Source organism: Gymnodraco acuticeps, unplaced genomic scaffold (genome assembly GCF_902827175.1).
Source record: "Gymnodraco acuticeps unplaced genomic scaffold, fGymAcu1.1, whole genome shotgun sequence".
NCBI lineage: Eukaryota > Metazoa > Chordata > Actinopteri > Perciformes > Bathydraconidae > Gymnodraco > Gymnodraco acuticeps.
This window is the reverse complement of record NW_022990963.1, coordinates 15,806-32,500: the sequence shown is the minus strand read 5'-3', so window position 1 is coordinate 32,500 and position 16,695 is coordinate 15,806. Positions and strand designations below refer to the sequence as shown.

General features: G+C 41.1%; 1 protein-coding gene across 2 annotated transcripts in view; it reads right to left on the bottom strand.

Annotated features, from left to right (window-relative positions):
• ctdp1 (CTD (carboxy-terminal domain, RNA polymerase II, polypeptide A) phosphatase, subunit 1) overlaps positions 1-15,283 on the bottom strand; it is a 117,452-nt gene extending 102,169 nt beyond the window's left edge. For both annotated transcript variants that reach the window (XM_034235180.1, XM_034235181.1), the window contains exons 1-7: positions 14,817-15,283; positions 12,548-12,631; positions 10,105-10,198; positions 7,767-7,895; positions 7,015-7,165; positions 4,191-4,281; positions 1,003-1,169 (exon numbers count right to left, since the gene is read on the bottom strand). In XM_034235180.1, the coding sequence (XP_034091071.1) occupies positions 1,003-1,169; positions 4,191-4,281; positions 7,015-7,165; positions 7,767-7,895; positions 10,105-10,198; positions 12,548-12,631; positions 14,817-15,088 (988 nt within the window). In that variant the 5' untranslated portion in view covers positions 15,089-15,283. The remainder of the gene's footprint in view (positions 1-1,002; positions 1,170-4,190; positions 4,282-7,014; positions 7,166-7,766; positions 7,896-10,104; positions 10,199-12,547; positions 12,632-14,816) is intronic.
• Between the last annotated feature and the right edge of the window lie 1,412 nt (positions 15,284-16,695).

Here is a 16,695-nt window from a genome sequence, read left to right as displayed (position 1 = left end):
TGGAGAGAAAGATTACCGTTCGATCCCGTTTGAATTGTGCCACGAATTACACATATGATGTTTGTCAATTTAAAAGATAATTCTGCAAGTCAAAAAATTAAAATGTGTCGTAAAACTGTGAAGTAACACTTTGTTTTGTGTGAAACCGCTCAATGAACTACATCTCCCGTCTCGCACCAACACACCAGACGGCCGTCACGTTGAAACATTTCACTTCTTTCTTTCAGAACGAGGCGGAAAGTATTAAAAGAGGTGGAAATCACTCCAAGTCTGGGCACGTTGAGAACTGCATACACACAAGGGGAGTTAGTCGGTTCCCTGAGAGCCAGCATGCGGGACCGGGACTCTGGGATTTGTTGTCTTTCTAGTTGCGTATTTTTCATAGTCTTATATTTCAACAGTTTTACGACAAACTGTGACTTTTTTTACATGGAAATAATTTTTTAAGATTGACAAACATCATATGTGGAATTCGTGGCACAATTCAAACGGGATCGAAAGATACGTTTTTTCTCCATTGACTTCAATACATACTTTTTCAGAAATAAGGTCCCATGGGTCGGAAGTAGATGGGCGGGACTTCGCCTCTCTATAAGTATCAGCTTCTTGCAGTGTCTTCCTGTATTTGCTTTTTTTTTTATATAATCGCATAACATTGACCTCTGAGGGCCACCGTATCTTCGGTATATCTGCCCATGGGGTCCACCGGAAAGGCAGAGACTTCGCTTCTCTATTATTATTTGTTCACGTCGCTTTTATTTGTTTGTTGAGCACTTCTGGTAATTGTCACATGGGTGTGGTTTGTGTATATGTCACCGGTTTCATGTCGACTGCGGATGACAGAGGGTGAGCTTGTGCTGTCATTTTAATTTTGTTTATTAAATATGGTCAAACTATCTTACTTCAATATGGACTCTCTCTTTGAAACCGCGTCGCAGCTCATAGCCGAGCTTAGCCTCTCGGCGACTCAAACTGAGCTGCAAATTGAGCCGCCACACTGACCTTTCTTTGCCAATTGAGCCTCCCTGGACCCGGGGGGAGCGTTGATATCCCCCGTTCCCTGGAAGTAGATGTACTTCTTCACAGTGATGAGGTTAGGGGCGAACTTCCACACGTCCTCTCGGTCGTCGATTATAGAGACCATGGAGTCGCCACAGGGGAAAAGATTCCTGTCAGGAAGCAAAAACACAAAAACAGCTGAGTTTATAATCACTGCAAGGTTGTTATTTATCTGTATGTGGCTGAACTAATGGGAGTGACAGATTTAAAATCAATTACTTTCTTATAAGTGAAGCGGACAGAGAAAACAATTATGCTACCATTTCTGCTCGTCTGCATTTAAGAGTCCTCTCCTGCTGATGTTCAGGTGTATATCAGTATGTAGTGTCTCTACTTTAAAGAGTCCTCTCCTGCTGATGTTCAGGTGTATATCAGTATGTAGTGGCTCTACTTTAAAGAGTCCTCTCCTGCTGATGTTCAGGTGTATATCAGTATGTAGTGTCTCTACTTTAAAGAGTCCTCTCCTGCTGATGTTCAGGTGTGTATCAGTATGTAGTGGCTCTACTTTAAAGAGTCCTCTCCTGCTGATGTTCAGGTGTATATCAGTATGTAGTGTCTCTACTTTAAAGAGTCCTCTCCTGCTGATGTGCAGGTGTATATCAGTATGTAGTGTCTCTACTTTAAAGAGTCCTCTCCTGCTGATGTTCAGGTGTATATCAGTATGTAGTGTCTCTACTTTAAAGAGTCCTCTCCTACTGATGTTCAGGTGTATATCAGTATGTAGTGTCTCTACTTTAAAGAGTCCTCTCCTGCTGATGTTCAGGTGTATATCAGTATGTAGTGTCTCTACTTTAAAGAGTCCTCTCCTGCTGATGTTCAGGTGTATATCAGTATGTAGTGTCTCTACTTTAAAGAGTCCTCTCCTGCTGATGTTCAGGTGCATATCAGTATGTAGTGTCTCTACTTTAAAGAGTCCTCTCCTGCTGATGTTCAGGTGTATATCAGTATGTAGTGTCTCTACTTTAAAGAGTCCTCTCCTGCTGATGTTCAGGTGTATATCAGTATGTAGTGTCTCTACTTTAAAGAGTCCTCTCCTGCTGATGTTCAGGTGTATATCAGTATGCAGTGTCTCTACTTTAAAGAGTCCTCTCCTGCTGATGTTCAGGTGTAGTAGTCTCTACTTTAAAGAGTCCTCTCCTGCTGATGTTCAGTGTATCAGTATGTAGTGTCTCTACTTTAAAGAGTCCTCTCCTGCTGATGTTCAGGTGTATATCAGTATGCAGTGTCTCTACTTTAAAGAGTCCTCTCCTGCTGATGTTCAGGTGTATATCAGTATGTAGTGTCTCTACTTTAAAGAGTCCTCTCCTGCTGATGTTCAGGTGTATATCAGTATGTAGTGTCTCTACTTTAAAGAGTCCTCTCCTGCTGATGTTCAGGTGTATATCTAGTATGTAGTGTCTCTACTTTAAAGAGTCCTCTCCTGCTGATGATCAGGTGTATATCAGTATGTAGTGTCTCTACTTTAAAGAGTCCTCTCCTGCTGATGTTCAGGTGTATATCAGTATGTAGTGTCTCTACTTTAAAGAGTCCTCTCCTGCTGATGTTCAGGTGTATATCAGTATGTAGTGTCTCTACTTTAAAGAGTCCTCTCCTGCTGATGTTCAGGTGTATATCAGTATGTAGTGTCTCTACTTTAAAGAGTCCTCTCCTGCTGATGTTCAGGTGTATATCAGTATGTAGTGTCTCTACTTTAAAGAGTCCTCTCCTGCTGATGTTCAGGTGTATATCAGTATGTAGTGTCTCTACTTCATGTCTCTCTGCTTTAATGTTCAGAAAGCTCTTTATTTTTCTCATACTGCCTGTGCCCTCTGTCTGAAACTCCCTCTGGAAGGACCTGTTTGCCTTTGCAGACCTGATTTACCAGATTTACCTCAGCACCAAATCCCCCAACAACCCCCCCCTCACCCACATCGAATCCTGTCTGACTGCATTAAAATCATGGATGCAACACAACTTCCTCAAACTCAACAGCAATAAAACTGAACTCCTTCTCATCGGATCAAAATCCACCCTCAGCAAAACCCCCAACCTGACAATCACCATTGATGGCACCCCTGTTTCCCCCTCCACCCAGGCACGCAACCTTGGCGTGATATTTGACCCCCACCCTCTCCCTCGAGCCCCACATCCGTCATGTTGTCAAAATCTCATTTTTCTACCTCCGCAATATTGCCAAACTCCGTCCCTCTCTCACCCGCCCTGCAGCTGAGCGACTCATTCACGCCTTCATCTCCTCCCGCCTTGACTACTGCAACTCACTCCTCTACGGCATCAGCTCCACCTCCCTCAGTAGACTCCAGCGTGTCCAGAACGCAGCCGCCAGACTCCTCACCCACACCAAATCATGGCATCACATCACCCCGGTCCTCAAAGAACTCCACTGGCTCCCCGTTACACACCGCATCAATTACAAACTCCTGGTCCTCACTTATAAAGCCCTCCACCATCTGGCCCCCCCCCTACCTCACTGACCTCCTCACCCTCTACCAACCACCCCCGGTCCCTCAGATCCACCTCAGCCGGTTTGCTTTCCACCCCCAAGGCCAAACTCCGGAGCTTCGGGGACAGAGCCTTCTCTGTGGCAGCCCCGAAGCTCTGGAACTCACTCCCCCAAGACCTCCGTGAGTCTGAGTCCCTCACCCTGTTCCAGTCCCGCCTCAAAACCCACCTCTTCAACTCTTTATCTGTAAAGCCCCCCCCCCTCTTAATCAACTTCATCCTGACTGCTTTTCTGTTGTGTTTTGTTTCTTTTTGGCTTTGTCTCTGTTTTTTTTGTTTTGTTTATATACCCCCCCTCCCAAATGTAAAGCGTCTTTGGGTCCAGAAAAGCGCTATATCAAATTAATATATTATTATTATTATTTACATGCACATAAACATATATCACAGACTACAGGAAAGGGAAAGCCCCAAAAAGCATAATAGAGCCTCTTTAACTGACAACATAGACAGATTGTCCTTCGAGAAAAACGCTTCCAGAAGAAATGATTTGTTCAAATCCACCATCATGACCTCGTAAGGAAGTCAAAATGAGACATACAAAGGGTGCGTTTATGCTTCAGAACGAAACAGAGTTAAATAACGGTAAAAACACACCAAAAAAAATCAAATGATTTCTTCAAATGTCCCACCTTAGATTCCCCGTCTTGGAGAACGGGTCGATGCATTCGTCTCTAGAAAGAATCCGATGAGAGAAAAGCTTCTTTTCGGGATCCAGAAAACCTAAAAGAGAAAAAAGGAAGATTAAAGATGGATGTGAATAATTTAAAAAAAACGATGCATATTTGAAGCTTCCTCTGCAAGGTCGCAGAAGGTATTTCACTTTATTTCAAAGCAGCATATGGAAACCAAATATGCGGTTTTATTTCCACATCTTTTCTACGGCACATCGATACAAATATTCTCTCTTTAAAGACATTATTCTGGCTTGCTTCTTCTAGCCATGATTATGCCGTTTCCATCGAGGTGCAGGACTTATATATTGCCTGTAAAAAACACCCTGAAACTGCTTCGGGTTCAGACATTTCCTTTTCTCCCAGTATTTGCTCCTTAAATCAATCGTTGACATTTCAAAATGATTTAGATTTTCTTGCCTTTATCAAATCAGGTTTTATTTATATCGCACATTTCTTAAAGGATTGTTGGTCGAGCCAAAGTGCTGTACATATAATAATTACCTTACAGTAAGGACACTATACAGCAAATACAACGGCACAATTTGTGCAGAATATCAGTATGAGAAAACGACACCCTCTGACCTTAGACCCTCACATCGTACAAGGAAATGTAGATCATACATTTTTGATTCGCCCTTTTTCAATCAATCGTGTCGTTTTGATAGAGGTGCAGGACTATCTGTATATATTGCAGATACTACTTAGGGTTAAAACCTTTCCTCCACCTTTTCTCCCACTATTTACTACTTAAATCAAGCGTTGCAAACTCTCTCAGGCTCTCACTAACAACGAACTCTAAGACACACACATGGATTAAACCTTGGCAGGGGATAGAGACCTTCCCTGTAGTGTCTCTCCTTTAACCAAAACAGAAACTGTAAAAATCCAATTCAGAAGGCATTAAACTTTCATCATATGGAGGCCGAACAGTGAGGCTGCTTCTATTAAATACGGCGTGATGAAAGACACACCCTGAATACCAATATGACAACATAAACTACATGCACTTCAATATAATCCAGCCTGTTAAAAAGGGACACTTCTGCAGCAATGGAGAGTCAGGACTCAGAGAGACACGAGGAGAGTTGGAGCTTTGATGTCAAACAATGATAGTTTATTACAAGGATACGGCCGGAGAATTCATATCACAAGTCACAGCAGCAAAAGGTTCTGACTGCACGGGTGGGTTGTCATGTCAATTCTGATCAGCCTCGCATCTCGATACACCCTTTAACTAGTTTACAGAGAGTCAACCCACATATTGGGGATGGGCGTAGACATCTGCAGACACAGGAGATGTCTCTCACATCTGTGGAGCTTAGAAAGCCAGCGTTCTCACAGTCGTAAAACCCCCTATGTCCGCTAGGTCAAGCCATAAAACGTATAGTATCAACATACGACTGCATTATCACATTCCTTACGGGAGATAAGGAGCAGGGCTGATCGTAAATGTCAACACACAGAAAATGTTAAAATATTTAGGAGTAAAGACAGAATTATTCTCTAACACAAACTACATTAAGTTGTATATATCCATTACATATAGTTTCTTTACTAGCAGGTTATTCTATTGTAGAGTAGTCTAACTTATTGTGCATATACATTTTTATATTGTTTACTCTTTAAATATTATTATAAGATTTGCAATGCCTTACATGCTGCTGTGACAAAGAAATCACAAATTGGCATCAATATAGTATATCTAATCTGTAGTCGAAAGCGGGTTTAGTGCAAGTGGTTTAAGACGAATGCAGATTAGCTTCAAATAAACCAAACCATTGTGCATTATTGTCAAATGGGTTAAAATCTTGAAGTTCTATATTTTGTATGGATTTAATGGCCAAGGTCAAAGCAAAACAGGTGCTAGGAATAGTATTCATCTAATTTAATCTCAATATATTTATCTAGAAGGATACATATAAATATCCTCTCACCCAGCAGCCAAATGCTACTAAAACTAGGCTGGGGATTTGGAAGGTAATTAATGCAAAACATTAACTGGCTTCACATGCATTTTATAATGTAGCACCCTGCTGCTTTTATATGACACATAGCCGGCATAAGCTGAGCTGAAACACAAATATAAGCAGACACCTCCCTCTTATGGACACAAATGTGCAGTACAAGCTGAAAACCCTGTTGTTATGTCAATGAAACGATGTGGATTCCAGACATGGCAAAAGTCCACACATCCTTTACTCAAGTAGAAGTACAGATACTCGTGTTTAAACATACTCTGGTGAAAGTAGAAGTACTGACTAAACTTCTTTACTCAAGTCAAAGTAAAGAGGCTTTGAAATGTACTTCAGTAAAAAGTACCCATAACTACCAGCTGTTTTAAAGAGTACCTGACCTCCCTTTATATTAATAGAACAATAATGTCATTGTTAGCTAATGAATGTTTCCATGCTGAACAACGGCAACATGACAACGTTTCCATTGGTCCCTCTTCTTTAGAGAAGACCAGGAAATGATGGATACACGGATCGTGTTCAAATCAATAGGCACGCAATGACTCTAAAGAATAATGATCACGCATCAAACACACATTCAGACTAAAGGACAAGTATTTGGGTTCAACATGTAAGAAGTAGAAAGTACAAGTATTTGAGTTCAACATGTAAGAAGTAGAAAGTAAAAAGTCGTCAGTAAAATAAGTAGTGGAGTAAAGTACTGATACCAGAAGAATGTACTTAAGTACAGTAACAAAGTATTTGTACTCAGCTACTTCCCACCTCTAGAAAGGTGCTGTAAAGTGTGAGAGGAATGAGTGAATTACCAGCGATGGTGTGTGCGTACAGGCGGCTCCCGAACGTAAAGACGTGTAACTCGTAGAGTTTGGCGATTTTCTCCAGGAAAGCCTTGCAGTGCGGGCGAAGTCGAGTGTGGAGCATCGGCTCTCCTCTGCCCAGCTGGAAGTGGAGGATGCCCTGAAGGAAGATTCAAGGCTTTATTGTCATGTAGCTACAGTGAAGATATGGCAATGAAAAACTTAAGTCCTAGGCAGAGGTTGCGCTAGACTTTTTCGCTGTAAAGCCAAAACTCACAGACATTTCAATGATCTGTACGGCACAGTTAGGTTTGGAAACGGTATCATTTCCTTTTTGGCGGGCATGCATAACACGGCATAACACCGGAGCCTCGCTGCGGGGAAACTTTGGCGCAGTTCCGAGTTTGTTCTAATCCGTCAAAATTACAGACGGCTTTCAGATTTTTCCGTCATTGTTAAAAAAAACATCATAGGCGGAAAATAGTCGGTTAACGCGACCTCTGGACCTAGGCTCCTTCAACAGTGCAACATGAATATATATAGGACATAGAACAAAAATAAACCAACAGAATATTGAAGGAAATAACAGAATAGAAATAAAATAGTGCAAGAGAATGTTGCAAGTAGAAGTAGACATTATCATTATGTAGAATTCTCCGGCAGAAGCTCCAGATAAACCATCAGTGTTCCTGCTCTCCCTGGCCGTGTCTCTCTGAGTTTCGTCTCCAATGCTTCAGAAGTTTCCTTCACACAGATATTACCTTGTTGGACATGCGCTGGCAGTGCTGCTCCGTGGTGTGGATCAAAGTCTGGTCCAGGTCCACCATCAGGACCAGCTTCCTGTTCCTGTGCAGCCTCTGCTGGTCCTCTCTGCCCAGCTGCTCTGCTTGCTGTGTGTGGGGTGGGGGGGGGGGGGGGGGTGGGGGGGGCAGAGAATCAGCGGGAGAACAGGAGCAACCACCACTTTTTTTATTTGAAATGACCTTGGTGTATTATGTTTGCTGTATGTGGAGGAAATTCTTAAGAGAAACTGATAAATGATTCACGGACAAAGTTGGTCTTTTGTTAATATTTAATAAAGTAATAAAGAAAGTCAATATACAAGTGGAATCGATCTGAAATGTAGATTTACTTCACCCTCAGAGGATACAGAAGTTCTGCACCCAGAGCACAGCTTGCATTTCACTATATAGTAGAAAAGCCAACTGGTCCCACCCTTATCCAAACATCTCCACCATGAAACCATAAAACCCCCTCGTCCTTAACCATTTGCAAATCCACCTTTCGCCCTCCAGATATGTCTCTGTTAAAACACATACAAGACTAAAAATACAATTTAAATGTGTAAAAGGCAACCAGAGTATAAGTCTATCTGTTTTAAATGATTATATGATCCTTTGACACGACATAGTACAGATTTTGTTATAAATACTTTTTCCTTACCGAGTTAACAGATACTCGGATACAAACTCGTGTTTTTTTACATACAATATAAGTTGAAGAAAATAATACATAAATAAATTGTATCATATTTATTCTGCCTAGTGTCTAAATCAGTGGTTCTCAACTGGTGGGTCGCGACCCACTTTGTTTCGAGTGGGTCGCAGACCTGTTTCGAGTGGGTCGCAGACCTGTTTCGAGTGGGTCGCAGACCTGTTTCGAGTGGGTCGCAGACCTGTTTCGAGTGGGTCGCAGATGTGTGAGTGAAGTAAAAAAATGTAAAAAAAAAATATATATATTTAATTTTTTGAAAAAAGTCAAACTTATATTTTTAATGCCCGATTTTCTAACGCTGTGCATGCAGTCGGCGTTGGACTGGAAGTACCGGAGACCATGATAGGTTTTGAAAACTTCTGTCACGTAGTGATCATCTTCTCAATAAAACGTCTTTGCTGATGTTTTTTCTTCTGGCCAATCAGAATCAAGATTGTTGCCGGAAGTCCCCACGGAGAATAACTTAGCGGTAGAACTCTTCTTTATACATCCATGGTTACAACTTCAGATAAAAATGAACACATAATGAAATATGACCCCCGGTCTGATGACTGACAGGTCACAGAACAATGGGAGCTATCTACCCTTACCCACAATTTAAAGTAAGTCACACAGACTCTCTCCTCTTTGCTCTCTCTCTGTGAGGAGCAGCAAGATGTCAGAACAAAGTGAAAAACAAACAATGGCATCAAATATCATTAATATATCGGGTAGTAATAGATTTATTTATTTTCTTCTCAGAGTACCAGAATGCATAGTTTATGTTAGTATTTCTAAAAATCTCCTGGGGGAGAATCCCTCAGACCCCCTGCTGGGGTTGGGTTTTCAGCATGTGTGCCTTTTTATATAGTTCAGCTTTGATTCCATCATCTCATTAAACCTTTTTTAAAAGCATACTTTAGTTCTGTGAAGGGATATAAGGGATATTTGCACTGTACTTCACTTGTATTAATATTGTATGCTGAAAAGCGTATATATTACAGCACGCTTTTTTGTTGAATAGAGTGGTTCAAAATTTCGGGTCGCGATCTATTGACAAAGGAAAAAGTGGGCCCCGAGGCCTGTTGAGAACCACTGGTCTAAATTATACTGTACATACTTTAACATCACTACACACACACACACACACACACACACACACACACACACACACACACACACACACACACACACACACACACACACACACACACACACACACACACACACACACACACACACACACACACACACACACACACACACACACACACACACACACACACACACACACACACACACACACACACACACACACCACACACACACACACCACACACACACACACACACACACACACACACACACACACACACACACCACACACACACACACACACACACACACACACACAACACACACACACACACACACACACACACACACACACACACACACACACACACACACCACACACCACACACACACCACACACACACACACACACACACACACACACACACACACACACACACACACACATACACACACACGTTTTTAAAAGGGTAATATGGATTTTTAATTAAACCTGCACATTTCCCCATGCGTCTCCATCACATGACTCACCTCGGAGCTGACCATCAGCTCAGGGACGCTGTGCACCATGGACACGGTTGCCGTGGAGATGGGAATGTGCTGCTTCCCATTTGTGCTCTGCAGCCTGAGAAGGAAAGGAGAAAGAGTGGGAGTTATGCACGTCTTGGGTGCTTGATGAGTGAGAACAATAGCAACAATTAAGGGAGAAAATCACTACAGTGAGCGACTGATTTGGCAGTTATACGCTACTATACGGATCTGTTCTTCTTTTAACATATAAACATGTTTTTAAATGGCATGTCTCCGATTAGATACAGGGCCCCGCGATTCAATAAAGTCAGACTGAAGCATCCTTTGTGCTCCAGTCAATCCTCACAGTGAATACAGAGCTGAGTCCAGATCAAAAGCTCGTTGAGCAGGTTGTCTCTCAGTGATTGAGCTGTTATGGTTGTTTCTCATGTGTTGTGTCTTGATATCTGTCTGTTGATGTTACACATGGAGCTGCTGCTGTGATGCAAGTCACGTTTCAGACTTGATCTGACCATTCAAGTATATCGTATACAAAATGATTCCCTGCTGTTTGATGCCTTCTTCTCAAATCACACTTTTTATCTAGAAGAATCTCCTCATTCTATCTGAGATGCCAGTAGATGTCCTTGTCTTTTTAACGGCACTATGTTTCTTTAAATCCAGTCATATCTGCAATAAATGCTGCACGTTGTGGTGAGGACTTGATGTATGACCCGAGTGATGCTCAGCTCTCTGTGTGATCTCTGGTGCCACCTGATGGCATCAAATAATAACAAATCCAGCACAAATACTCAGATGTAGAACTGCCACTTCTACATTGTTTTCGGTCGGGATGTTTAGTAATCAGCTCAAAGCAGAGTGAGCTTATCATACGAACAATAAGCAGGAACATTAAAACACATGTTTCTTGTTGAATGGTGTCAGTGTCAAAACACTTTTTAGGAGCAATGCGCTCATGGTATAGATGTGGCGCATACATCTTTTCCCTTAACCTATCCTAACGGAGTGCATGTACGTAGAAACGTTAGTTTAGCTGCCATAGGCTCAGACTGTCGGGGGACACCTTGCTTCTTCCTTCTCTGTCTGTACTCTCATGTTCCGAATAACCCAGCTTCCCCCAAATCTCTTTTTGGTGTCTATATATACGCCGGGATCCTGAGTCGTGGCTGATCCTGTTGCTGCGGTCCTGGAGTGGTGTGCACCAGCTGGGCGTAAAAAAGTAGGGCTTAATTCTAACGTCGGGCTTAGCTACGTCCGACGTAGTGATTCGAATTCACACCGAGTGCACCAAGCCTGACTAGTCTCGGGCGTAGCTGCGCCTGGTCTTAAGATGCGCGTCCACGTGAATACACGCGAAACAGTAATTGTTGCCAAGCAACGCCATTTTACCATTTTACAGACTCAGAGGACCGCAGAGAAGAGGGAATTCCCACACCCACAGCGTCAGCGATGACTCAAGGGGAATCCCAAATGGCCACACCCCGAAAGAGAAAGAGGGATTTGTCAGAGCTACAGCGGGAACTGACGGAGAAAGAAATCGTTCGTGTGGAGGTGGAGACCGTCAAATTGAGAGCGGAACACGAAAAAATTGAGCTGGAGAAGGAGAAATTGAGACTCTTCTTAATGCCCTTTCATTGTTAAACATGTAAACAAGACGCCCTGCCATCGTTAATATCCTTCTTGCCTGTTTTACGTTACTATGGATACTAGTCTGTCTTTCCGATTTACGCCTGCTCCGTACTAGGCGTAAAAGTTACACCCGGGCGCAACGCATACAGGGCTTAAGTCTAAGTGGTGCACTAGTCATAACTTTAGTTTGGTCTTAACCTTCGGTTCTACGTCGGACGTAGAGTTACGCCCAGCTTACGCCCAGCTGGTGCACTCCACTCCTGTGTCCTGGATCCTCTATCCTGAGTTCTGGATCTGAGTCCTGGACTTCGAGTCGTGGCTGAACCTGTCACTGCAAGACTCTCATCATACTACTTCCCTGATGGCTCCCACAGGATTGCTGACATCCTCGTGGATTCATCTTCTTATCACAGACACATGCATTTCCTAACATTTGGTCTACCTACGCTGTGAAATATATTATCTCTTCGATTTACATACGGCATCTATTGCACGTCTGTCCGTCCTGGGAGAGGGATCCCTCCTCTGTTGCTCTCCCTGAGGTTTCTCCCATGTTCCCTTTAAACTGTGGGTTTTCTCTGGAAGTGTTTCCTTGTACGATGTGAGGGTCTAAGGACAGAGCGTCTAAGGACAGTGGGTCTAAGGACAGAGGGTCTAAGGACAGAGGGTGTCGTATTGTCATACTGATATTCTGTACAAACTGTGAAGTCCACTAAGACAAATTTAACATTTGTGATAATTGGCTATATAAATAAACATTGATTGATGTTTCTGTTTCGTTGTATTAAAGTGTGAGTGTGTTTGCATGTCTTACTGAGTCAGGTCCTGGCCACATTCGGCACATAGACCCTTCATTACTATGGGATGGCTGCATTCTTCTATTCTGATGATGACACCCCTGAAAAAAAGAGAAAACATGTTAAATCCTGACTTTTCCGTAAACCAGTAATAGTGTATAGCTCCATTCTTTAAGCAGGATTCACATTAAATAACATTTGCTTTGTGGCATGCACAGCTTGGTATAAATGAAGTTTATGAGATGATACATGTTTAAGCATTTGACTATGAAGCTTTAACTATTTGTTAACGTTTGCCTTGAAAGACTGGGTTTTACATAGGGAGAGTTGTAAGTCAAGTCAAATAAATGTATATGTATTTACAGAAATAAAAAGCTTGTCGTACATTTGCCATTTTTGTAATTAAGACACAGTTTACTTTGGTTTTGAATGACTCGGTTTAATAGTTTTGCTACTTTATTTGAGCAAATATTGCCCTTAAGCTGCTCCTTTTCATCTGTTCTCTGGTAGTTTAAAAAAAAGTTTTGACATCCTTTTGTCAGTTTTTTGTTACGTTAAGGGCAGTTGAACCTTTAAATATTAGGGGATGTTTATTAATGTGGGGTATACATCTTCTCAAAAATGTATTTCCTGTTATAATAGGCGTACAAGCATTCATTATTTCAGTGGGACAGTGGAATAGTACATGTCCAACTACAGCTTTTACACATTTCACTGTGTCACCGTAACAAAATAACACACTCAGTGATTACGCCTTCAAAATAAAAGCGTAAACATTGTTTGTCTGTTAATGTGATTTCAAATATACCAAGCAGAGAAATAATAATTCATGAAATGTTTGCTCAAATTCAGTAAACAATTTATTTTCATCTACACTATAACTTTAAATGCAGATAATGTCGGAAAACCAATTTTCATAAAGAGCAGACTTTTATTTTGAAGGTGTTGGCCGTAAGCGCTTGTTTGTTTTGACTGAATTGACACAACTACGAGCAAATGCAGTTAGTACACCTTCAAAGTAAAAGCGTGAACATATGTTGTCTGTTACTGTGATTCTAAATATGCTAAACAGAGAAAAGATAATTCGTGTAATGGTTGCTAAAATTCTGTTTATTATTTCCCACTTGATTTTAACGGCTGATAATGTCAGAAAACAAACTTTCTAAAAGAACACGCTTTTATTTTGAAAGTATTGGCAAAAAGCGCTTGTTTACGTTGAGTGACTTGACACAACTACGAGCTGTTGTGTTTATTCGAGTGCAGCTAGCAAACAAGCTAACTGTTACTTATGAGCACTTATGAGCAGTGTTAGCATGTAGCTAGCCTACGTTACACTGCGAGAGAAGTGATTAGCAGGCAAAATGCTAACTAAACTACGCCTGACATGTTTCCTGTAGTCTTTACAAACATATGGAGCCGGTTAGCAAACAGCTAGCTTCTGCTACCGGCTTCATTGACAAGGCCCCACTGAAAAAGACTATTATCCATCCCATTGTCATTAATACACATCATGTAAACAAATATCTGGTTGATTTTAAAATTGTAAATCCTGCACGTGTTGCGCATTTCTGCTCCACGTGACCTATTTTTAAACCTGCACAGTTCTCCACTTTGAATGTCATATTTTATTATATTTGACTGTTCTCACACAATACGATTTTGTGTAAATATTATCTTTAAATTTCTACAATAGTCTTGTTCGAATACCTTTTATAATAGTACTATTTTTATATTATTTGCTACGTATTTGTATTATTTTCTGTGTGTTTTACTCTGTGTTCTCATGTGTAAATACTGTTTATTAATCCACTTGCTCTCTGTGAATGTAAGCACTTTGTAACTATGTTTTTAAAGGTGCTATATAAATAAATAACGCTTATTATTATTATTGTTATAATTTATACCAAAGCAAATTCCTCGTATTGCCTTATTTTTAATTTGTGTCTTTGAACGCACCATTTTTCAAGTATTCTTATTCCATATATTTGTGTTTTACTTTGTGTTCTTATATTTAGATGTTTTTTAAATCCACTTGCTCTCAGTGTATTTAAGCACTTTGTAACTATGTTTTGAAAGATGCTAAATAATACTATTATTATTCATAAACCTACTTGGTAATAAAACAGATTCTGACCTATTAAACCTGCACAGCTCTCCACTTTGAATATAGTATTTGTCATATTTAATTACATTTGACTGAGCTCAGTTTCTCACATGATTATATTCGGTGTAAATACTCTCTCTATTTGTAATTTGTAGCACTAAAACCCCAGCACACACACTCACCCTGGAGGAATGACTTGTCCCAGTTGACAGCACAGCTCCTTCACTACTCCAGCTCGGTCTGCTTTCACCTTTTTCTCGGGTAGCCTGGCTGTTTCTGCGCCTTTATCCTGGCTTATAGGAGCACACAGGGCTAACACAGAGTCCACATTCACCAGAGTTCCAGGCTTCACTTTCCACTCCAGTAGCCGAAGAGGGAGAGCTGTAAGCGGCCAGCGGATCTCAGCCACCTGCACCACGGGGCCCTGGTCTGAATCTGCAGGAGGATCCTCCATCTGGTCCAAAAAGAGGGAGCAAATCCTGTCGTTTTCTCTGCAAAGGTCCGCTAGAAGAAGTCCTCGCAATGCACCATTAAATCCTGCAAAAGCACCAGCATGAAGAGGAGAATTTAAGAGAAAATGTGCGGCCGATTTTAAACAGAGTACTAGCTTCCAGTCAGTTCGCTCTTCCCGCCCGTAAACAGGAAAGCGCAACACTGCAGCGACACGGGTCACTGCTACTTCCGGTGGAATAAAGACAGCCGCATGGAAACACTTTTCAAAATAAAATACCTGCAGAAAAACAGCGCCAAGTAGTGTAATCACTCCAGAGGTGGGAGGAAGTAGTGGAGTACAAATACTTCGTTACGTACATTTTTCTGGTATCAATCACTTTATACTCAGTACTTATTTTTCTGACGACTTTTTACTTTGACTTCTTACATTTTGAACCACCCAAAATAGCCCCTACCTGTTACGTTTCCTACTTCTGAACATTTATTTTAACTCACAATACCTGTTACTTTCTACTTCGTACATTGTTGAACCAATCACTGTACTTTCTACTTCTTACACAATGTTGAACCCAAATACCTGTACTTTCTACTTCTTACATGTTGAACTCTTACATGTTGAACCCAAATACCTGTACTTTCTACTTCTTACATTTTGAACCCAAATACCTGATACTTTCTAACTTCTTCTTACAGGTTGAACTCAAATACCGTACTTCTACTTCTTACATGTTGAACACTAATACCTGTACTTTCTACTTCTTACATGTTGGGAACTCCAATACCCTGTACTTTCCTAACTTCTACATGCTTGAAACTCAAATACCTGATACTTTTCTAACTTCTTACATTTTGAACCCAAATACCTGACTTTCTACTTCTTACATGTTGAACTCAACATCCTGTACTTTCTACTTCTTACATGTTGACACTAATACCTGTCTTTCGACTTCTTAATGTTGAACACTAATACCTGTACTTTCTAACTTCTTACATGTTGAACTCAAATACCTGTACTTCTACTTCTTACATGGTGAACTCAATACCTGTACTTTCTACTTCTCATTCAATGTTGAACACAATACCTGTACTTTCTACTTCTCACATGTTGAACTCAAATACCTGTACATTTCGACTTCTCACATGTGGAACTCAAATACCTGTACTTTCTACTTCTCATCATTTTCCAAACAGCTGGTTCCTTTAGTCTGAATGTGTTGTTTGATGCGTGATCATTATTCTTTAGAGTCATTGCGTGCCTATTGATCTGAACACGATCCGTGTATCCATCATTTCCTGGTCTTCTCTAAAGAAGAGGGACCAATGGAAACGTTGTCATGTTGCCGTTGTTCAGCATGGAAACATTCATTAGCTAACCATGACATTATTGTTCTATTAATATAAAGGGAGGTCAGGTACTCTTTAAAACAGCTGCTAGTTATGAGTACTTTTACATTAAAGGTGGGGTACAGTAGGTAAGTTTGAGAAACCGGCTCGAGATACACTTTTTGTTACATTCCATGGAATGCTCTTAACATCCATCAGTGGAAGCCGTGGCGCTGTAAAAAGCACGACCAATCATCCGGCCCGGCTAAAGTAACTGGATAGCCT